This window comes from Sinocyclocheilus rhinocerous, unplaced genomic scaffold, assembly GCF_001515625.1.
Source record: "Sinocyclocheilus rhinocerous isolate Xijiao unplaced genomic scaffold, SAMN03320098_v1.1 scaffold502, whole genome shotgun sequence".
NCBI lineage: Eukaryota > Metazoa > Chordata > Actinopteri > Cypriniformes > Cyprinidae > Sinocyclocheilus > Sinocyclocheilus rhinocerous.
Window position 1 is genome coordinate 263650 of NW_015641028.1, and position 23468 is coordinate 287117.

The 23468-nt window shown below is 38.5% G+C and overlaps 4 protein-coding genes across 5 annotated transcripts; 2 read left to right on the top strand and 2 right to left on the bottom strand.

Moving 5' to 3' along the window:
• Positions 1-845: 845 nt before the first annotated feature.
• Positions 846-5091, top strand: LOC107754083 (CD82 antigen-like). The gene is made up of 9 exons (XM_016570398.1): positions 846-910; positions 1668-1735; positions 1958-2021; positions 2133-2263; positions 2504-2578; positions 2784-2891; positions 3389-3562; positions 3648-3731; positions 5000-5091. The coding sequence occupies exons 2-9, from the start codon at positions 1670-1672 to the stop codon at positions 5069-5071; spliced, it is 774 nt and encodes a 257-aa protein (XP_016425884.1). The 5' UTR covers positions 846-910; positions 1668-1669; the 3' UTR covers positions 5072-5091.
• A 3396-nt stretch (positions 5092-8487) lies between these two features.
• LOC107754116 (gap junction beta-5 protein-like) lies at positions 8488-9862 on the bottom strand. The gene has a single exon (XM_016570437.1). It carries the CDS (start codon positions 9326-9328, stop codon positions 8630-8632), a length of 699 nt encoding a protein of 232 aa, XP_016425923.1. The 5' UTR covers positions 9329-9862; the 3' UTR covers positions 8488-8629.
• Positions 9863-10408: 546 nt separating this feature from the next.
• Positions 10409-14447, bottom strand: znf668 (zinc finger protein 668). The gene is made up of 2 exons (XM_016570402.1): positions 14165-14447; positions 10409-12726 (listed from the first exon to the last, which is right to left on the bottom strand). The coding sequence occupies exon 2, from the start codon at positions 12714-12716 to the stop codon at positions 10770-10772; it is 1947 nt and encodes a 648-aa protein (XP_016425888.1). The 5' UTR covers positions 12717-12726; positions 14165-14447; the 3' UTR covers positions 10409-10769.
• On the top strand, positions 14344-22902 carry LOC107754085 (zinc finger protein 646-like). 2 transcript variants are annotated; one of them, XM_016570400.1, is made up of 5 exons: positions 14344-14418; positions 15068-15216; positions 16696-19567; positions 19716-20810; positions 20896-22902. In XM_016570400.1, the coding sequence occupies exons 3-5, from the start codon at positions 16908-16910 to the stop codon at positions 21779-21781; spliced, it is 4641 nt and encodes a 1546-aa protein (XP_016425886.1). In that variant the 5' UTR covers positions 14344-14418; positions 15068-15216; positions 16696-16907; the 3' UTR covers positions 21782-22902. The 2 variants fall into 2 exon arrangements, with proteins under 2 accessions (XP_016425886.1, XP_016425887.1); XM_016570401.1 differs by lacking the exon at positions 15068-15216 and having other exon boundaries at positions 14378-14418.
• The last annotated feature ends 566 nt before the right edge of the window (positions 22903-23468 follow it).

The following is a 23468-nucleotide window of genomic DNA, read 5'->3' on the forward strand; positions in this document are numbered from 1 at the left end:
TCTATCTATCTATCTATCTATCTATCCATCTATCCATTGGATTCACACGAGGCAATACTGAAATCCATTTCAATCCATGATGCTTTTCTCCATTTAATAACAGCACTTTGCCCTAGATATAATTACAGCACCTACTGCTCCTTTCTATCCATTAACAGGGAAGCCCTAAAACATTCCACCTAATTATCTACAACTAATTGTGCTAAAGCTGCATTTGTGGCGGGGGTGGGGGGAACAGGCCGACAAGGAAGCGTGTTGAAACAAGGAATGAGAGCTGAAATTTCAGTCTCCTGTGGGAGGCATAATAGTGACCTTAGATGAATTAACCCTGATCTCTGCCCCTGTGTTTCATTTTTATGCACTCGTCTTCTGCTAAGAGCAGGTCAGCTCTTATACCTGAGGTAATTTCTTTTGTCCCCTCTCAGAAATCGATATCCTGAGGTTTTGGGCAGCAGTTGAAATCATATGCATTGTGGAAATAGTTAGATGAAAACAGATTAAACAATTTAGTGTTTTTTTACATAAATGTCAAATCTATTAATTGTTCTAAATCTTGCAGCCTGTGAAAAACATGAAAACATCACAAAATGTCATATGACACATAATAATTTACTTGTATTTCAAATTAAATGCTGCTAATTCGGAGATGTAAGAGGGGAGTATATGGGTCTAAAAGCTGTAAGAGTCTGTGACTATAGGGCTGATATTTTATTTATGGTGGGTGTTCTGTACACTTGCTTTCCGCTGAAGTATAGTCAAAGATGCTTTGCTTACAGACAGGAACTCTCTAGCAATACAACGAATCAGAATTAATTTTATATATGCAAAATTTAGTTTTACATGATCTCATGTGAAGCCACCACGGTTCATTTACCCTCCGTGTAAACTTACCGACTTTGCCCAGATTAAGGTAAGTTTATCATCTTTATTTCTTTTGTAAAACCATTGATTCTAGAAAACATTATAAGGAATCAGTCAAAATGTTAGTAATTAAACATATAAATTAAAATGTTCTGAGAAATGCCAGTTAGATGTTGATTATATAGAAACACTGTTTATCTGAGACACCATTTCCTGAAAAGCCAGTTGCATAAATGTTAAATGTTATCAAAAATGTTACATTATAGATGGGGAAATAAAAATAAAAATAAAAAAACACTGGCTGTTTTAACCATCGTACAGGATGTAGCCCTAAAAAAATCTAAATTTACGTAATCACCGAAGGATGTATTCTCAAATTTTCATAACAGCAAACAAAGCACTTTTGTCCCATGTGCTAGTACTTGAATAGTTAATGACATGCATGTGTAAAATGATAGCTTTGGTTTCGTTACCATAGGCAAGGAAATACGAGAATACAAGACACTTCCTGTACCCTGTTCTGTTTTTGTGCTTGAGAAAAGGAGCGGGGGTTATTTTGTAGTATCTTTCTGGGCAGCAAATCCATATAAACACATATGAAAACAAATGTAGCACACATGCTATTCTTAAAGAAAAACTGTGAAACCAGCTTGGTTCTGTGAACACGTAAAGTTGAACAATATGGTATATTTTCTGCTTCTCAGCCTACTGATAATATAAATGTTTAATTTTTTTTATTTTTTTTTTTACAATTTTCACTGGTCCTTATAAGATGATTTTAATATTTATTTATTTTGTGCTCACAGATATGGCATCTGAGTGCTGTCTCAGTCTCACCAAATACTTCCTCTTTCTCTTCAACTTGATATTCTTTGTAAGTTGAAAATGAGTCATAAGACACAGTTAACCGATTTATAATATACCAAAAATATAAAATACATACATTACCATTTGGTACATTTAACAGCAATGAGATCATTTTCTTACAGTAATATAACTTTTTGGTCTCAGCGAGGCCAAACGTTTACATTTTATACAATGCACATGTCGGACTGCTGTTGGACTGTGATTTTTCAACAGAAACTGTCTCATTTAGCTCTTAGGATCACTCCTCTTATCTATGGGACTATGGATACTACTTTCAGAGAACAGAATATTCAGTAAGTGTTACATATATTTGAGTGCGGAAATCACAGTGCTATTTTGGTTCTTTGTCTATGAATTATTATATATTGTGAACTATTAAAGAATTTGCTCTATATCTTTTGCAGTGCCCTCTCCTCCCTACATTTCCATCTCTCTCTTTTCCTACCTGCTGATCGTCAGCGGCTCTGTGACCATGTCATTAGGCTTCTTAGGATGTCTGGGTTCTCTGAAGACTGTCAAATGCCTGCTGGCAACTGTGAGTTTTCAGAAAACCATGTGTGCCATTTCTGTGACTGATTTGAGATTTGTGCCATCAGAGATACACTTTAATCCTTATTTGTTAGGAGAACTCTTAAAATATTAAGAGCTTAGTAGTAGTCACCAACCTCTTGGGAATTGTGCATGTTCTTGGTACAAGTGTTTGTAATACATCAGTACGTTTGTCTGCTCCACTGAACTGTAACAGTATGTTAAAATAAGCTTTATTTATCTGCAGTATTTTATCCTGCTCACGGTTCTTCTCGCGGCTCAGATAGTGGGTGGGGTTCTTTTCTACACCCAGAAGACTGAGGTAACTCAAGCGTGAGGATCAGCAGTCCCACCCAGTTAGTGCTGGGCTTTTTAGAACGATCCAGCACATGACTTAATTAATCCTCTTTGGTGTCAAGATTTAAATTAGTTTGATTCTATTTTTGAGAGCTATGTGCCTATAAAGCTTCAGATGCAATCATGACCAAAACATCTTCAACTTGTTCCCCCCCCCGACTCTTAATCAGTTGGCTGGTTCACTAAAGGAGCATACTATTCAACTAATAAACTTATTTGGAAGAAATGATTCCAGTCTCAAGAGTTTTGAAAGGACTCTACAGTACATTCAGCAGGAGGTGAGTCACAGCACAGCAAACAAAAGCACACAGCAGTAAACAACAAAAAGAAAGCTAAATATGAAAAAAAGCATATTTCTTTCTTTTACAAGTTATTCCACTTACATTTTCCAAGTAAATTGGACACATATAATTAAGAATAATTCACAAATTATCAAAGTGTATAAGTACATACTTTTTTATTTTAAGGCAAGTGTTTGCATGCAGTTTCAGTTTAATGCCACAAAAATGATTCATGTAGTGCCAGCACAAATGGATTTGACATATTTAAATGAGGCTATAAATTAAGTTGTGTTGCTTTAGCTCATTTTAAATGTAAATTGAAAAAGCAGCAACACAGCTAAAAAGCTTAACAATAAAAAGTTAAGAAAAGGTGCTCTTATTTCTGCCAGAGGTGTCACCTGGTATATGATATCATTAGAATTTGAAAGCAAACTTTGATAGTTACTTTGGAAAGTTTGAAACAGGATATCACCTCCACCATTACATCTCCACAGGCCAAATGCTGTGGTTGGGATGGAAAAGAAGACTGGGGGGACTCTATACCCTGTTCTTGCTACGACAAAGGCAATGCTACTGTCAATGCGACATATGAAATAAAAGATCAAAAATGTTTCAAATGTTTCTCAAATGGTACCCTTTCAAATTACACCTGTGGGATTTATAATCAGGTATGGTTTCAGTTCTGCCCTGTAATTATTTTGGGGTAAATTGTGTTCCAACATCACACATCACACTCTTTTCTCTCTCTCAAAGGGTTGCAGTGAGAATATAAAGGAATGGCTGGATGAAAATCTTCTCATAATTTTCGTGATTATTTTGTCCATTTCTGTGGTGGAGGTAAGCAAGCTGTCACCAAACACTTTAGACCCGATTCAGACAATCCAAATAACTATAACCCTTTACTGTCCTAACTTAAAGTTAATGAGAATAAACAAAGTAAAATGGTGTTCTGTCTCATAGTGTCTTCAGTGGATATGCCTTGTATCTTACTGTTGCCTTAATCGCACACACCGTTGCTGCCCTAGAGAGTCACATGGCAATCATGTTCAGCTGTCCAGGTCTCAGTTTGTGACTAGTGTAGTGTGTCTGAGTGCCTCATTTTTGCATGCTGAAATAATGTCAGTCTTGTATCGTCCTTAAAGGCTGGAATACACTACACAAATTTTAAATCTGAACAGATTTTAAAACACTACACTTGCCAACTTTGTACGGTTACAGAGAAAAACTGGACAACATCATACACTAAATGAATGTGGATCACACACTACCAGAATACAAGACACTACAAACTTAACAAACTGTATTGCAGCCTTAAGGAGCTTATTTTGAAATATTGAGTAGACATTACTTATTACACAGCTCCTCACCTAAAAAATAAATAGTTGGACATGAAATATTGCTTCAAAATTGTTTTATAATCTTATCTGTATATTATCAATTGCAAACCAGTCGGCCTAGCAGTAAGAAGAACTTAAAGAACTTGAGGTTCTCCATTTTTATTACAATCAGCTACTGAGACGTAAGATTGCATTAGTTGCATTTGTTTAAAACAAGAGAGAGCAGTCAAATTAGTGAAATTTCATGGGCCAAAAAGATCCTTTGACTTCTGACTGCTACAATTGACTAATCAGAAGCAAGTATTCTAGAGCGATGTGCAATAAGTAACATTAATGCATGATTCTACTTGGTGTGGACAACCATAGTATTGTTTTGCATAATATTGTTTCTCAGACTAGACATTTCGCTGTATTAGCTGTACCTTTTCTTACAATCTTTCTAACTGTGTGACTGTATTTTTTGTTTTGTGAGCTCGGAGTCACAAAATATGATTGTACAAAGGCCTCAGTGGTTACTTTTAATTATATCTCCCCTCACAGAGATTTCACTGTGGAATACTGGCAAGGTAGATTTATTGAGCTGTTATAATAGTAGCCTAGTGTGTGGTGTGAAGATTCATCCATTGGCTTGGTCCTAACATTTGAATCTGCAGTGTTTGACCAGAATAGTAAATTTAGTACATTGCTAAAGGTAGATTATTAATGGTTAACTGAGGTTGAACCATGGATGATTAATTTATGGAAAAATATCTTTCATCCTCTTTGCAGATATGTGGTATGATCCTTTCGATGTGTCTGTATAAAGAGGGTTCTGTGGATTACAACACAATTCTCCACTAAGATGACCAGGATCAGTGAGGGGGAAAAAAGTCAAGTATTTGTTTTCTGTCATTCATATATTTGATGTTTTGCTGATGTGTTTTTTATGAGATTATTATTTTTCTGTATTTGATTGTTTTATACAGATATTGTTTCTTCAAAAGGCAGTCACTTGTTGATTTTCCTTGTTATTCAGATGCTATGTGTTTTTATCTGTTTATGAAAAAGTACAAATAATTTGAACCTGTTCATATAATATTTAAAGGATATAAACGTTTATTTCTTAATTTTCAAAATATGTGCATGTGACTAAGAATGTTCTCATTTGTTCAGTTTAGCCAGTATGTGAGAAAAACATTAGGGTGGGACAGTATAATATTTCACCATTGTTGTGCACACAAAGCAAATGACCTCAATATTGAGGCAATGTGTGCGATAATGTTGTATTTTACATGCAAAATATTAAAACTGAAATTGTCCTTAAATATATTTAGTTTTTTTTATGTAAGGTGACAACAAGTGGTACAACAAGGCTTTTAAAAATATTTGAATTTAAAGTATATAAATTTAAGTAAATTGTGTAAATACACTTTGAAAAACAGGGTAATTGTAATAAAACTGCTGTTGCTAAATGGAAATAAAACAAAAAATGACATTATAAAGTTGATTTTGTTTATGTCATAATGAATGCATTTATGTGTTTATTTAAACTGAGGATCTAAATGGTACATGGGACATGTAATACCCCGTAGCAAGTTATTGTTAGGGCAGGGAGGAGGACAGTACACTTGTTATCAGGTATCGTATATGTACATGCTGTGCTCATCTCCCTCATTAATTCCAGAGCAACACTACAGACTAAGAAGGTAAGAAGGATATTGTCAGACTATTTTTACAGTACTTTTAGTCTTATATATATCGATCTGTATATATATATATATATATATATATACACACACAGACAGACACACACACACACACACAGACACACACACAGACACACACATTCATTCATTATCATTAAATTTTTTTTTTATTACTGTCAGTTTGATAAAGACACAAAGATGGGATCCCGCACATTGGTTCTGATCATGTTTTTAGGTGCCCTCTGTGGTAAGTGGGAAACAATTTTTACTTTTTCAAAAACATTGTCATTACAATAAACTGGGTAATATATATATATATGTGACCCTGGACCACAAAACCATAAGGATCAATTTTTTAAAATTGAGATTTATACAACATCTGAAAACTGAATAAATAAGCTTTCCATATGGTTTGTTAGGATAGGACAATATTCGGCCGAGATACAACTATTTGAAAATCTGGAATCTGGGTGCAAAAAAATCTAAATATTGAGAAAATTGCCTTGAAATTTGTCCAAATGAAGTCCTTAGCAATGCATATTATTAATATTACTAATCAAAAATTAAGTTTTGATATATTTACAGTAGGACATTTACAAAATATCTTTATGGAACATGATCTTTGCTTAATATCCTAATGATTTTTGGCAGGATAAAATTATAATTTTGACCCATACCATGTATTTTTGGCTATTGCTACAAATATACCCCAGTGACTTAAGATTGGTTTTGTGGTCCAGGGTCACACACACATATATATATAATAGAGCATTATAATGAATTCAGAACAGAACAGAAACTTTTTTTAATCAAAATTATAACAAAGATTTCAAAATTGTGATCTCATTAGTTGCCCAGGCACTGAGGTGCAACTACTGCCAGAAGATTGACAGAGACCATCCCACCTGTAATGAGATAGAGGTGAAAGAATGCAGCAGTGGTTTTGACAATTGCATTACAATCAAAATGCGTCATCCAGCCTGTGAGTTGACCATATTCTTTTCCTCAGATGTTGAAACTGATAAAAAATAGGATGTGTAAACTGAGATTTAGTTGCATCAGTTGATGGAGTGCGATGATTTGTTGTGAGTATTATTTAATTTGTGAAAGCTATTCTGCATTTCTTTTTGTAGACGGTGAGGTGCGCAGATGTGCCAAAACTAATGAGTGTGATGCTCAGGTGCCTCCTCAGGTGGAGAAAGTGTGCTGCAACACAAATCTCTGCAACTGATCTGCTCCATCAGCCAAATATATTTTACAATGATCTGTTTTTATCTCATGCTACATAAAATGTTCAAAACATACAGCTATCATAGTTATTAATTTAATTTAATATATGTAAATGTAAGTAGAGAATAATATAAAGAAATAAACTCTGGCCAGCAAAACAAAAAACAATGATGATTCTTTGTGTTTTCTAAAACATTTTATCTTCTTGTACATTGTCAGAGGTTTGACAAGGACAACAGCTGAACTCTACAACAAAACAGCTCAGTCAGCATTCACACAAAAATGACTTCTCACCCAGACCAAACACAAAAATGCAAACACAGAAACACCACACAGAGCCAAAAAGCATCTCCTTAACTATTTTTTGTTCTTGGTTTATTGCAAAGGTACATTTAAACTTGCAATACCCCAGTGACTTAAGATTGGTTTTGTGGTCCAGGGTCACACACACATATATATATAATAGAGCATTATAATGAATTCAGAACAGAACAGAAACTTTTTTTAATCAAAATTATAACAAAGATTTCAAAATTGTGATCTCATTAGTTGCCCAGGCACTGAGGTGCAACTACTGCCAGAAGATTGACAGAGACCATCCCACCTGTAATGAGATAGAGGTGAAAGAATGCAGCAGTGGTTTTGACAATTGCATTACAATCAAAATGCGTCATCCAGCCTGTGAGTTGACCATATTCTTTTCCTCAGATGTTGAAACTGATAAAAAATAGGATGTGTAAACTGAGATTTAGTTGCATCAGTTGATGGAGTGCGATGATTTGTTGTGAGTATTATTTAATTTGTGAAAACTATTCTGCATTTCTTTTTGTAGACGGTGAGGTGCGCAGATGTGCCAAAACTAATGAGTGTGATGCTCAGGTGCCTCCTCAGGTGGAGAAAGTGTGCTGCAACACAAATCTCTGCAACTGATCTGCTCCATCAGCCAAATATATTTTACAATGATCTGTTTTTATCTCATGCTACATAAAATGTTCAAAACATACAGCTATCATAGTTATTAATTTAATTTAATATATGTAAATGTAAGTAGAGAATAATATAAAGAAATAAACTCTGGCCAGCAAAACAAAAAACAATGATGATTCTTTGTGTTTTCTAAAACATTTTATCTTCTTGTACATTGTCAGAGGTTTGACAAGGACAACAGCTGAACTCTACAACAAAACAGCTCAGTCAGCATTCACACAAAAATGACTTCTCACCCAGACCAAACACAAAAATGCAAACACAGAAACACCACACAGAGCCAAAAAGCATCTCCTTAACTATTTTTTGTTCTTGGTTTATTGCAAAGGTACATTTAAACTTGCAATTTCAATCAGACTGAATTAAAATACAGTCAATACAGTTCACAATATTCATCTGTAAGCCATAAAAAAAGCATTTAAGAGAAAAAAAACACAATTTATATACAGATGCATTAAAGCTACTTACTATGCTTGTGTTAAATGGAAACCTTTTGTTAACCATTACAGAGATAGTGGCTTATTGAGTAGAGACAGAACAGGCCACTTGTTATAATTACCAGGGCAGACATAAACAGTAACGCATAGACAGACATTCTCTTTTCTGCTGCCCCTCGGACCACACATTGTTGTACTGAACATTTACCAAACTTTTGTGCATAACAAAGGTATGACTCTTCATTCAGTTTAGGTAGAACCCAGCAGAACAAGACGTACACGAACAAAACCTCCACTGCAATTCGCAGCATGATGCTGAACAGGTACACCACCACACTGCTTTTGCTTTTGTGGAGGTCTATCATCATCCTACCACCAACAGTCATGGTGGGATCAGTGACAGCTCCCTGCTCGCTTTGAGATGCCATCTCTCTCTCCTTCTTCTGGAATGAAGATCGAATATGGGAGGAAAACATCTCCATGAGAAGGACCGAGAGCACAAGTAGGATAAAGAGGAAATGCCACGCCATCACTATAGAATTGTCGAAGTGTTTATTAAAACAAGCTTTAATGCAGAAGGAGTCATTGCTGTTACAGTGGAAATCCTCATTTAAGCTTTTCCATGGAAACTGAGCCAGAAAGACGGTCACTAGGCGGATGCAGAGCAAACCGAACCACATGGTGCGACCTTTATAGGTGGCAGTGGAGTCCACTGCAGTGCGGAGGATTGGGATGAGCCCGGTAACTATCGCTGCCATCGCTCTCTAGGGTGGATTTGTCTTCTTTATGGAAATAAAGAACGTATCTGTACAAAAAAAAGGGAGAATTTTCAGTTATATTACAGATATCTGCTTAAAATATTTGGTACATTGTGAGATACATCAACATGATTTCAAAAAGCAGTATGGATATTTTGTTTAAAGAACATGAACCAAACGTACCTTTTTAGGGAACGAAGGTTTTGTGTGTTTGTCCGGTGCTGAAGTTGTTGAGTTTTTGAGAGTTGTTGAGAATTTTGAGCTTCACTCAATATATAGCCTGTAACTGTACGCGTCATCAAAAATGGTTTCTCACATTTATCCAGTTTTTTTTTCTTTACTTAGGGTTAATACAAGATCTCTAGTAGTTTTTGTCCAAAACCTATCTGTATTTGTCTTATAATAATAATATCTATTTTTTTACACACTTCAAATGTTAAATGTTTACAGCTCAAACCCCTTTACTTTAGATGATATTCCAAACTGAATTTAAATGACATGTTAGTTTAATGGCATACTCTACCACTAGTTAAAAATTTGTTGACAAACCTGCCATTTTTTAATTTATTTTTTACTAATACTAATTTAATTACTATTTTCCACATGTATAATAAAAAAACAATAAAGTTATCAAAACTATGAAATTGGAACTGTCGGCTTCTTTCTTTCACTATCTAGGCATATTCACCTATTTAATGACAAAAATATATTGTAAAGAAAGTCATATCTTTGTGTCTACAAAACTAGATTAAACATTTTTAAGATAATAGAAAACACTCCTTTAATCAATGTGTCCAAATTTGTGACTGGTATTATAAATGATTTTTCAAGTCATAAATATTACACTACACCAAACTGTCAAAAATCCATGAAGTACAATTTTGCTTTAGGACATATAAAGAAGAACAAGAGGCAATATTGTTTAGTTGTACAGCATAAAAGCAATATATTATGTCCAAAAAGTAATTACGGTAATATTTACCACCACATACACTGGCTTGTTGCCTTTAAAAAACACTCAAATAATAACAGCTGTTTAAACTTCAGAAAAATAAAATACAGTATAAACTTAGTCTGTTGATGGAGAAAAAAAATGTGATTTAAATAAGTAAGGTCTTGTGATTCAAATCAGAATTCAAATATTACACTGATTTCATGTGTATAAACATGACATATTAAATTAAATGCGATTATGACACTGAGGAGAACCATTAACTGACTCTTCGATTCAGACATACCTTAAAAATTTAAATCCTCTCAGCAATCTTGGCACATTTCTAAAGAGAAATACATTTTTGTACAATATCAAGGTAAATTAAAGACATTATTTTGTGGCTATTTATGCACTGAAGCATTTTATACTATTTAAAAATGAGATTTTATTGATTTTCAGGCTTTTTGCAAGATTCTCTCAAAGCAGCCGACACAGTCAGCAATAAGTTCAGAGCCCCTCTTTCTTGTCTATATACACATGGGCTGGCATTGTCTGAAATGCCGACACCGGCACAGTCTCCGGAACAGTCAGAGGAATAGCGGTGGGCTCGGATCCCGACGGTGACGCAGCACTTGGTGGGAATGGCAGGGGTTGGCTGTGCACTATATCTGTCTGAGGCAGGGAGGATGAGGACTCAGTGTCGCGGTGGGTGCGTAAGTGTTTGCGAAGGTAGGCGGCGAAAAGAAAAGCCTTTCCGCAAACAGCGCAGCAATGTGGCCGACTGGTCGAGTGGATGCGCTGGTGTTTACGAAGCCCGGCTTTATTCAGGAAACCCTTACCGCACTGGTCACAAACGTGAGGTCGTGGCTTGGGGTGCAGTTTCTCGTGTGCCTGCATATCAGCCAGCTGAACAAACTCTGCCTGGCAGATCACACAAATGTATGGGCCAATAGGTAAAGCCAAAACCGTAGAATCAGATGGGGGAGAGATAGTGTGTAGGCTGGAATGGGCCTGCACTTCCTCCCATGTTCCAAATATCATATCACAGTGAGAGCAGGAGAACTGAGGCAGGGTGGTGGGAAACATCTGAGCCGTTTCAGGAGCGGCCTGGACCTGTAACGGCCTCTCGGACAAGTGTGTCCTCTCATGCTTGCGCAAACTGGATGACACAACAAACGACTTGAAGCACAGCTGGCATTTGTAAGGCCGCTCCCCTGAATGCACCCTTCTGTGCTTGTTCAGACTAGAGCGCTCCGTAAAGGACTTGCCACATTCGGTGCAAGAAAAAGGCCGCAGACCGGAGTGAACAAGCATGTGGCGCCGCAGATCCCAAGAAGCGACGAATGCTTTATCGCAGCGTTGGCATTTGTAGGGCCGCTGACCCGAGTGCACACGCTGATGCACCGCAAGGTCCGCAGGCTGCCGAAACCTCTTAGTGCACTTGTCACAAGGGTATGGCTTGAATCCTTGATGCGCCCGTTGATGTCGGCGGAAACTAGAGGGATCGGAGAACATCTTGCCGCACTGTGGACACAAGAAGGGTTTTTCACCCGAGTGGGTACGAAGATGGGACTGGTACGAGGACAGCTGAGTAAAACCTTTGCCGCACTGTTCACACTGATACGGCTTGCTCTTGGAGTGGATTCGCAAGTGGCACGCCAAAGAGGACGACCGGGAGAAGGCTTTGCCGCAGTCCGAGCACAGGTAAGGCTTTTCGCCCGTGTGCGAACGCTCATGGTTCTTCAAGTCCTTCAGCTCCGTGTACGTTTTGCCACACTGGCCACAAGAATACGGCCGGTGGCCTTGGTGATTACGCCGATGCTTGCGGTACACCGAAGGGTCGGCGAAACTCTTCCCACACTCGGAACAAAAGTAAGGCTTCTCCCCGGTGTGTGATCGTTGGTGCACTTTGAGTTTGGATAGTGTGGGATAACTCTTAGAGCAATGAGGGCAAGAGTGAGGCCTTTCGCCACTGTGCTGCGTCATGTGGATACGCAGGCAAATGGCCTGCATAAATGCCTTGCCACAGTCAAAACAAACAAACGGTTTCTCTCCTGTGTGTGAACGGCTGTGGTTGCGTAACTCCGTTGGAGTCTTGTAAGCCTTATGGCAGTGTGGGCACTGGAATGGACGCTGAGCAGAATGGGAGCGCTGATGCTTGGAAAGCTGCGCCCGGCTGGAGAACGTCTTTGTGCACTTACCGCAGGTGTACTGCTGCTGTTTGTCTTTACCATGTACTGACAGCTTGTGGCTTTGTAGAGCTGAAGGGCTGGTAAAGACCTCCTGACAGGTCGAGCATTTAAAAGTGTGCAAAGTTTTTGGCGGTCTCCCTTTGCCTCTTCTTTTCGTAGGTTGTTCTGATGAGTTGTCTGGTTCTTTGTTGGGCTCTGTCTCAGAAGGCGGTGGTGTATACTGCTCTGCGGTTGGTGGGCTACCTGGTTGGGGTGAAGCCATTCTGATGATGCTGGAGAGAACAACAAAATACACAATGAGTGCCTTGAATTTGTGTTATAATTTAATTTAGAGTTCATTTCCTTACTTTACTTACATTTTTTGTCACTTGTATTCTTTGCTGTTATAAGTTACTCTTTGTTCCAACTTTATTCTTTTTTTTTTTAGGAAAAATATATTAAATACTACACTTACTGTTAATTTTCTTTTAAAAATGCATTTTCCTCCATCATTTAGTATATTTTATATCTTATGACAATGAAGGCAAATTTAAGTTAAATGGCTAGTTCACACAAAAATTAAAATTCTCTCATTAATTACTCACCCTCATGTCGCTCCAAACATGTAAGACCTTCGTTCATCTTCAGAACACAAATTAGGATATTTTTGATGAAACTGAAATGTTCCCAGACCCTGAAACGTAGTAAGGACATCAGTAAAACAGTCCATATGACATCAGTGGCTCAACAAAAATAATGACTTTATTCAACAATTCTTCTCCCCCGAGTTACCGTCTTCTGCCATTTTGGAGAGTAGCACGACGTATGCGCTGATTACATTCAGGAGAAAGCGCATGCATGCGTTGTGCTACTCTCAAAAATGACGGAAGATGGTAACTCGGGGGAGAAGAATTGTTGAATAAAGATTTTATTTTTGTTTTCTTTGCGCACAAAAAGTATTCTCGTAGCTTCGCAAAATTGGTGATGAGCCACTGATGTCACATGGACTGTTTTACTGATGTCCTTACTATGTTTCTAGGTCTGGGAACATTTCAGTTGCGTTGCTGTCTATGCAGGCTCAGAGAGCTCTCAGACTTCATCAAAAATATCCTAATTTGTGTTCTGAAGATGAACGAAGGTCTTACGTGTTCGGAACAACATGAAGGTAGTAATTAATGACAGACTTTATTATAGGAACAATAACTGTAGTAACTAGCATGTAGTATTTAGTATAGGATGTATATAACATACAGTGTATATAAATAAAACTAGTATGTAATATTTTGGCAAAAACCATGGTGAATATTTTGTTAAAAAAATTAAATACGCTGGGATGGGGCAGGCGCAGGCAGCACAAAATGGCCGGCATTAGGACCTCAGGGACAATTAGGAAAGAAGCTCTTGTTCTCAAAGGAAGTTGGCATCTGAGCTACTCGTGTACAAAACTGAATTACATTTCGATGTTAACAGAAATTTAACATAACGACCATGACCAAATAGAAGCAATGCGAATACAATAGAGTGGTAATTCAAAGAGCCAATGAACATGTCTTCAAAGCATACAACTGCTCTTTTAGCTTGCACCATAACACAAAATGGCTGGCTTTAGGACCGCTGAACATGCGAAGCGATTTGCAGTCGCTTGTCACTTCATTATAATCGCTGCATAACTAAATGTTATCGTTTTTTATCTTTTTAGTATGCTTACAAAATGTGATTTACGTTACGTACCTTTTGTGCTCTCCGGAGAGACGTGTGTCTTTGACAATGAATAGCAAATTGATCAATCTCAGGAGAAGGTCGGCGGCTTTAGGACCACGACGAAATTACCCAGTGAACGCAGAGATGTGAGCCTTCATGACTTCCTCACTCACCACCTGGGGAATGTCTACAAAATGATCTGAATTTCTCTTAAATTAAAACGCTGTCATGCCTCTGCTATTTTGGTGTTCTTGCTACGGTGTTTCTATGGACTAGAGTGCATGGTGAGTGGGATAGAATGGGGTGGGGAGAGAGTCTGTGGGAGGGGAAATTATGTATGCTCACTTCAATGTACGTGGATGTGCAGTTGTTTTGTGCATATAAAGTTACATAACAAAATGTGAATTGGCAAAAAAATTATAGTGCGGTTAACTGGTTCTAGTAACTGTGTATTTGCAATAGATTTATTTAAAGAGTTGACAAATACAGTGGAATTGTGCATTTTTAATAATACAAGCTGTTATTAACATTAATGACAACATTAAAGAATGAACGAACAAACAAAAACGAGGCTTCGAAAATATAACGTAATGGGTGGAACAAATTCCAAGAAGTACTGATAGCTGAATAATATTTAATTATATACATATAATGTAAGAGTGCCAATTGCTGTGTTTGCACAAATTTGTGGTTATATATTACAAAAATAAAACATTAATGGTCACTAGTGAGCAAACGTTTTGGGAAAAGCGGGTAAGTTACTAAACTTCATGTAGTTCATGCTATTAAATTATTCCAATAGGAACTGGCGGAGAGAGTAGAAATAATATAAGTATAATAAGTTTTCGAATGAAAATATGTTGTTACAGAAAACACCTCTTAAGATTTGAACGTACGGACGTTTTTCGCTGATGCACATTTCCTGTTTCCTAGCAACAAGAGCAGGAAGTGAGTCGAGTGGGATGGTGGAAAAGACAATTGGTAGAAAGGGGGACGAACACGCCCGTCCTGAAACTAAAATAAAGTGAACGGAGTGCCAACATTACATGCGCCAACATCACACAGGGAGACTGCAACATTCAGTATGTATATTCCTATCGTCTTTTTTGCCGTATTAGTGGGTTAGTTTTAGCCGTAGATTCTAGCCGTCAAATGCTAACTAGCTCGCAACGGGATGGGATGCTACTGCCTCTCCCAAATACATATTTTATTCAGTTCAACTCAAGGGCAATTTGTCTACTACATTAATTTAGACTACGGCTATAAGACTATTAAAACTATCAAAATTGTGCTTGTGTTGCTAGCTGTTAGGCTAATGTACTCGGCAAGTGTTTACTGTGTCAATAGAGCTCCATTGTGTGAGGCAGTCTGTCACCTGCAACGGGATGGGATGCTACTGACTAATACATATTTTATTCAGTTCAACTCAAGGGCAATCTGTCTACTATATTCATTTAGACCACGGCTATACGACTATTAAAATTATCAAAATTGTGCTTGTGTTGCTAGCTGTTAGGCTAATGTACTGGCAAGTGTTTACTGTGTCAATAGAGCTCCATTGTGTGAGGCAGTCTGTCACCTAACTGCTGTTGGGTGAGTTGATCCTTCAAGCTGCCCACTCATCTATATAAATTCTACCTAAAATCCATTAGAGATCAATGATACTGTCAGATCCAGACAGATACACTGTATAAGCTTTATTTTATTGAATAGCGTTTTAAAATAAGATATAAATAAGATTAAAAACTGGAGCTGACTAAAGGCTTCATGATTGATGGTAAATAGCTTTGAATGGATATAAAAACCCCTGCATGTACTTTGGTTTTATATATAACGTCCAAGTTGGTTTAATCGTTGCTTGTATAAAAAAAGTGTGTTTTTTGTGTGCTTAATGAACACTTTTTAATGTGAACATATAAAAAGTGTTTATTAAAGTGACAATTCACCCAGAAAAGAAAAGTCACTATTTATCCAATGAAATCCATCTTATTTTGTCCCAAGTTCTGTTTCTGTTTTAATTGATTTTTGTTTAAAATAATTTAATAAATTAATAATTTATTAAAATGGTAACAATAATAGAGACCTTTGACCTTTTAGAGGAATCGGTTTACCTTATACCAAATTCCTAATTACTCACCCTCATGACATTCCAACCCTGTAGGACTTTCTTCTAACAGCATTAAAGGAGATGTCAGGCAGAATGACAGCTTCAGACAGCATTTCCTTTTATTACATTTTTAGTCCATACAATAAAAGTGAATATTGACTGAGACTGTCATACGGAAAGAAAGTCATATGAAGATTAAAGACTGAAGATAGAATCTTCAGTTTTGCATGCATTTCCCTTGTAAACCAGTGCAGATTTTTATTTTATAGTAATGTTAGAATACTTCCTTTTATTTGGTTACTCATGGGTTATGTAAACTCAGAGCTTTTTGTCAAGACTTGGTCTCATTAGAAAGCAATGTTAATGTTAGCTTTTCATCATTATTGACTTTCTTGTTATGCAACTGCCTTATGTGAACTTAATGGTAAATAATGTATGGGTTTTCCTGTTACAGATTTCATCCAGTGCCTGCGCTTACATAATCTTCACAATGACATTTTTCCAATGGAATGGAACGGACTGTATTCTCAGTTAATGTTTTGAATGTTGCCTTTACACCTCTTCAAACAAGCCAATTTGATAATAGCAAGGACAGGTTTGTCCCTCACAGTCATTCAAACTGGCTCTTGTTGACATTTCTTATGATTATACTATACCATTATAGCTATGCAAGAGCCAGGCCGGACCAAAGGCTTTTCGTGTAGACATTGTGGTGTAGTATGTGCAAGCATGCCCAGTCTTTTGGAGCATACAGACACTTTTCATCAGTCGGAAGAGGAACGGAAGTTCAAATGTGATGAATGTGGACGAGGCTACAGACATGCTGGCAGCTTGGCTAACCACAGAAAAACACACGAGGTTGGCTCTTTTCAGTGTCATATATGCTCCAGGAAGCTCTCCAATGCATTGGCTCTCAAAAGCCACCTGCGCATCCACACATCTAGAAAGAAATATTCTTGCACCGATTGCGGAAAGGCTTTTCGCCTTGCAACTCAGCTGGTCACCCATCAAAAGGTCCATCGCAATAAAGAGTCTCAAATCAGGACAAAGGATTCTGCAAATAGTCTTATTGAAAGTGATTATAAAGATGATGAGTTGCTGCATCTAGACGAGATGGATTTTGACATGATACCAGATTTGCAGCCAGACATGAAGCTAAATATTGCTCCAATGAGCAGCCTTAGTAATGGTGCCGTGTCAGAACACATTTCAAACACCACCACAGAAAGTGACATGGCAGCTGAAGATGATGCTGGAGACAGGCCGTTCAAATGTGACTTGTGTGACAAGACATACAGACATCATGGCAGCCTCATAAATCATAAGAAAACTCATCAAATGGGGGTATTTGAGTGTCCAGTCTGTTTTAAACATTTCAATAATCTTGCTGCACTTAATAGTCACCAGCGAATCCACAGTAAAACCCGAGGTCGTCTCAGTGTGCAAACCTCTAAAGCTGCCCTCACAGTGTGCAAGCAAGAACTTGCCCCTCATGTTATGCCACAGAATGGTGATGCTAATATACATTTTTGTCACCTTTGTCAGGTTGCTTTTGCTAATGATGATGAGTTTCAAAATCACATTCTGTTGCATAACTCCTCCTCGGTGTCATTTGAGCTCCCTACTAACTTGTCAGAGGAGCACAATTTTTCTTACAATGATAGTGTTACTCATTCCCCAGAGTCTAATCCTTATCCCCCCTCTAGTGACACTCCACCATTGCCCCCGTTACTCAATAAAGCTATTGAATATTCCCAAGCAGATGGGCCATTGGAAAATGGTCATATTTATCTACCCAACTCTTTAGATGAAAATCCATTGACTCTACATGCTCAGGGACAGCCAATGGCCCTACCATCAGAAAACCTCAACCCTGATTGTTCAGCACAGGGTACTGATAACATCAAAGTAGAAGATGCTGACAGTTCTGATCGCAGATTCAAGTGCCACATCTGTGGCAAAAGCTACAGGCATGCAGGCAGTCTTATAAATCACAAACGGTCCCATCAAACCGGGATCTTTCAGTGTTCCATCTGCCGCAAGAACTACCTACATTTGGCGGCTCTGCGAAGCCACCTTCGGATCCATAAGGGAAGGCCCGCATCTTTGCCTGCTAGTTCTGAGGGTGATTGGCTTTCCTCAGAGCCCTTGACACACGAGAACCAACAGAACTGTTTTCAATCACATGAGGAAGATGTAAGTGGAATATTAGGCCTTCCTCAGGACCTGGTAGACTCTGTGCAGCATAAATCCGATGAGGAGCATGTGAATGAGACGAATGCTTCTGAATTTCATGAGCAGTTTGACAATTCCTTCTCAGATGAGCACCTACCTCAGGATGAACACCTCATGGAGAGGCACATGTGTGCTGACTGTGGTAAAACATTTACTGATATTGCAGGAATCAAGTCACACATTTGTCCCCTCCTGAATCAGCAGTATCAGACCATGATGAACGGCTCACCTGGTCACATGGACTTTCACAACACAAAGCATCAACATTTCTTAGGAGAGTCAGGGGAAGATGTTGGTTTTGAGGGACACAATGCTAGTGCATCAGAGGCCTATTTTAGACAGCAGACCTTTCATGACAATGTTCATGGTGAGATGAGTGACAGTGAAGCTGAATGTGAAGACGATGAAGAAGAAGATGATGGAGAGATGTATCAGTGCTCAGTGTGTGGGAATCACTATACTAGCATGCGTGCACTGCGAAGCCATCTCAGAGGTCATACTCAAACTCATGGCGCACCTTCAGCATGTGGCCCATCATTGTTGTCTTCTCTAGAGGTTAAGAAAGATGAACCGAGTGAAAATCAGCAGGGTGACTGCAGTCTGATTATCTGCAGCACTTGTGGAGAGAGCTTTACAAAGAAACAAGACCTACAAGCCCACCAGCTCTTGCATAGCAATATAGAAAGTAATCCACAAGAACAATTTGTAACCAACCACCAGAATGAGCTCAAACCAAAAGTAGAAATGGAAAGTATTATTTGTGGGAAATGTGGCATAAGCTGCAGCGATATTAATCACCTCAATAACCACAACTGCACAGGACAACGAGATGGACAAGTGGAGGAGAAATGTGGGGAGAAATCACTTCTTAAAAGTAAATTTCAACGAGAACTTTTGCAGGCGAGTCCACATGATGGAGAGCGCCAGTACAAGTGTGACCAATGTGGTCGTTCGTACAGACATGCTGGATCATTACTCAATCATAAGAAGTCTCACAAAACTGGAGTGTTTCGCTGCTTTGTTTGCCAAAAGCGTTTTTATAATTTGCTGGCTCTCAAGAATCACCAGAGGACACACTTTGATGTTAAAAAGTAAGTATTTAAAAAAAAAAAAAATTCATATTGAACTTCAGAATTGGATTGCTTTGAAAAAAGTTCTTGTATAGGTCATACTTCTCTATATTGTTTTACAGTCAAGTTCTTTTTTTTTTTTTTTCTGATCGTTTTCTTTTTCTGCCAGGCATAGATGCACAGAATGTGGGAAAGCATTCAAAATCTATAAACAACTGTTGAACCACCAGAGGGTACATCAGGAAAACAAAGCTAAGATTGAAGAGCTCAACAAACAAATTCAGACCCTCATGCAGATGAGTGGGAATGCTTCAGGGAGTGGAATGCAGGCACTTAATTCCAGCAAAAAGAGAATGAGCAGACGCCACAAGCAACGGCAGACCTCTAACAGTGATCAGTCTAGCCAAGAAAAAGAGGGCCAGATGGGAGATCCCAGAGACCCTCGCCCTTTTGTCTGTGATCAGTGTGGGCGAAGCTATCGACATGCAGGAAGCTTGGTCAACCACAAAAACTCGCACAAGACAGGTGAATATTACTGTGCGTTGTGCAACAACACTTACTCCAACCAGCTAGCAATGAAGAATCATTTGCGAATACACTTTGCCGTCAAAAGACACTGCTGCCAAGACTGTGGAAAGGCCTTCAGGGGAAACAAACAGTTACTCAACCACACTTGTTTGACCAAGAAAAGAAATGCAGCAGCAAGAGGAAAGGTCAGGGGCCACAAACGAGAAAAGAATTTGACTTGCAAGCAGTGCCGTCTTGTATTTCCAGATACTGAACTACTTGAAGGACACACCTGTAGTATAGAGACTGCCCCTGATTCGGTCCCCCTAGGAGATGTAGATGGTGACAACGATGGTGCGGACCTAGAAAAAGAAGAACGACCATTCAAGTGCAACATTTGTAGTCGCAGTTACCGTCACGCTGGTAGCTTGTTGAACCATAAGAACACTCACAAAACAGGCCATTTCACCTGCACCTTCTGTGCCAAGCCCTTTTCCAATCCCATGGCTTTACGAAATCACACACGCATTCACACGCAGAAGAAAAAGTATGTCTGTCCTACTTGTGGTAAAGCCTTCCGTCTCTCCAGTATCCTTTACAATCATCAAAAAATCCATACACGAGGAATAACTCGTTACAGCTGCCAAACATGTGGCAAAAGCTTCCAGGGAAAATCTGGGCTAAAGAGACATCGCTGTTACCGAAACGGCAATCCAAACTCTACTGTAAATCAAGACGGTGTGGACAAATGCTATACGTGAGTCATTTTTTTTCTTAAATGCTATTTGAACACCTATCCTTGCCTATCCGTCATCTGATGCCAATCTTTTCCTTTGTTACAGGTGTGATCAGTGTGGACGCTCTTATAGACATGCCGGTTCCCTTCTTAACCACAAGAAGACTCATTCCACTGACCTCCTACACTGCACTCTCTGCCTAAAAACATTCACGGACCCTCTGGATTTAGAGAGTCATTCTCAAATGGCTCGCCACTGCTGCCCAGATTGCGGGAAAACCTTCTGTGAGTTTGCACACCTGCAGAGCCACATGGAGGTGCATAGTAAGGAACTCCCCTATTACTGCAACATATGTCAACAGAACTTCCCAAACCTGGCTAGTTTTCAGCAGCACCAGGAGCTCCATGGCGGCTTGCAGGGGCAGTCACACCATGAGCAAGGTATGCAGATGCAGCAGGATTTAGGCTGGGACTCGGCACTAGACCAGCAGATAGGAATTCAGAGCCTTCCTAAGATCGATTCAGCCTTCAGCCGAGTGCTGCAAGACCAGCGGGAAAGTAGCGAGGGATACGGTAGGGAAGAGAAAAGTCATGTGTGCGAGCACTGTGGGCGCACTTACCGCCACGCTGGTTCACTGCTCAACCACAAGAACAGCCACAAGACTGGCTCCTTCTTCTGCTCGGTCTGCCAAAAGGAGTTCACCAATCTCATGGCGCTGAAGAATCACCGGCGCATTCACACAGAACCCAAACGCTATCAGTGCCTGGAGTGTGGCAAGGCCTTCCGGGTCTCCACCCAGCTTATCTGCCACAGGCGCATCCACACCAAAGAGAAGCCTTTCTCCTGCCTCCTTTGTGACAAGCGTTTCTCTAGCAAGTCCAACCTCCGGCACCATCAGAAGATGCATCAGAATACCCAACAGACTTATGAGTCCTCCTTCAACATGGATGATAATGCATTCATGGGACTGGGCGTGGAACCTTTCCTCTAAGGCCACACTCCAATCTTGCCGCTTCAAGGGAAGATTTCAAAACAATATTCTATTACAAGACTCTTTCTCCACCCAAGGCCCAATGCCAATAATCGTACCACATCAGGTTTTCTGCTGTACTTGTCCAGATGGTGTCGCACACAGATGCTAATCTTGGCAAGACTTGCCTCCTTTACTGGGGTGTTTTCAAATGTTGTTCTTTAATGGACACTTAAGACTGGCATTGATAAAATACTACCTCTGGTAGGGACAGTAATACTGTAGACATTTTAGAATAAGTGATAGTGCCTGTCAGAGACCATTTTAGGTTTTTATTTTATTTCATTTGTTTTGTGTCCCCACACAGTGCACAAATTGTTTGGTAATATGATAGGTCTCAGACTGAGAGCTTGGATGAGTATTTCTGTTCAGACTCTTACCTAGTGCTGCCTTCAAGAGCCTGACCGATTATTTGGCGTAATCAGAGGGGGAACAAAACAAGCTGTTATGGTCTTTTTTTTTAAGGTATTATGGGAATAAAAGGGATACATGCTATCCTTCTCATTATGTTTGTATTAAGTGCTTCCATATTTTCAGGTTAATGTACTGCTCATGGTAGATGTGCTGTAATTGTCTCATTAAGACCAACATACTCTTGATGTTCCTGCAGTTTCATAATGGATGACACTGGTAAGGCTGTTAAACAGCAACCTTCACTAAGGCCTGTCTTGTAGAAAATCTCAAAGATATTTATTTATTTAAATAGAACTATTTATACCTTACATTAATATTTGAAATGTAAGCATATTTCTTGTCTTTAATACTGTTAAATGTGGTACACATTATGCATGGTATTAAATGTGTGATAAATGCTAGATTGGTCGATTATGTAGGTATTCTAGATAATGGTTGTAAACACTTAAGAAATACCTCTTTAAAAGCATTCACAACAGCGTATTTGAAAGTACAACAGAAATATTTCAGTTTTCTTAGCGCATACTTTTCTAGTAAATGTTTTATGAAGTGGAAGTATGTTCAAGATTTTGGAGCACAAAAAAACTAATGGACCCAAAAGAAATCCATGATCGGTCGGGCTCTATTAGGGCAGGAATTCACAGACTAAACTCTTTTCAACAGTTTTTTTTTTTTTAAATGCTCAGGTCTCGCAACTTACTAGACGCAATGTAAGAAAATACATTTTGCTTGATGCTTCTTGCATCAGTGCTTCTGTCTTTTGTCTTTGATGCCAGATTGAATTTCAGTGTGCCATTTCATATCACCACCCTACTTGGGTTAAATTATTTGTAAGATGGTTTCCTTTTAAGCCTATAGATCAGTGCTTACTGATTATTTAAGAGTAGAATTTGCAAACTTTCATGTATTAATGGCTTCATTGCATTTGAGAAAACTTAAACTGACAACTGAGACTCGCTGTAATCAGTTGCATATATCTTAAATATAAAATATTTATTTTTGTTCACATGATCAATGTTTCTCTTTCTAAAGTAGTGACCTTAATAAGCAGATGATGTTTATTTGTAGGTGTTGATGCCCTCACTTTCTTGAACTGAATAAAACCAATATAGCGGTGTGTTTTGGCTTCTTCTTTGAGCCTTCTTATATCATATCTTTGTTTAAACACTTGAATTCCTTGCAGTTGCAGTGCATTATATGATTATTTTAGAATATGCAAATGAGAATTGAGTCA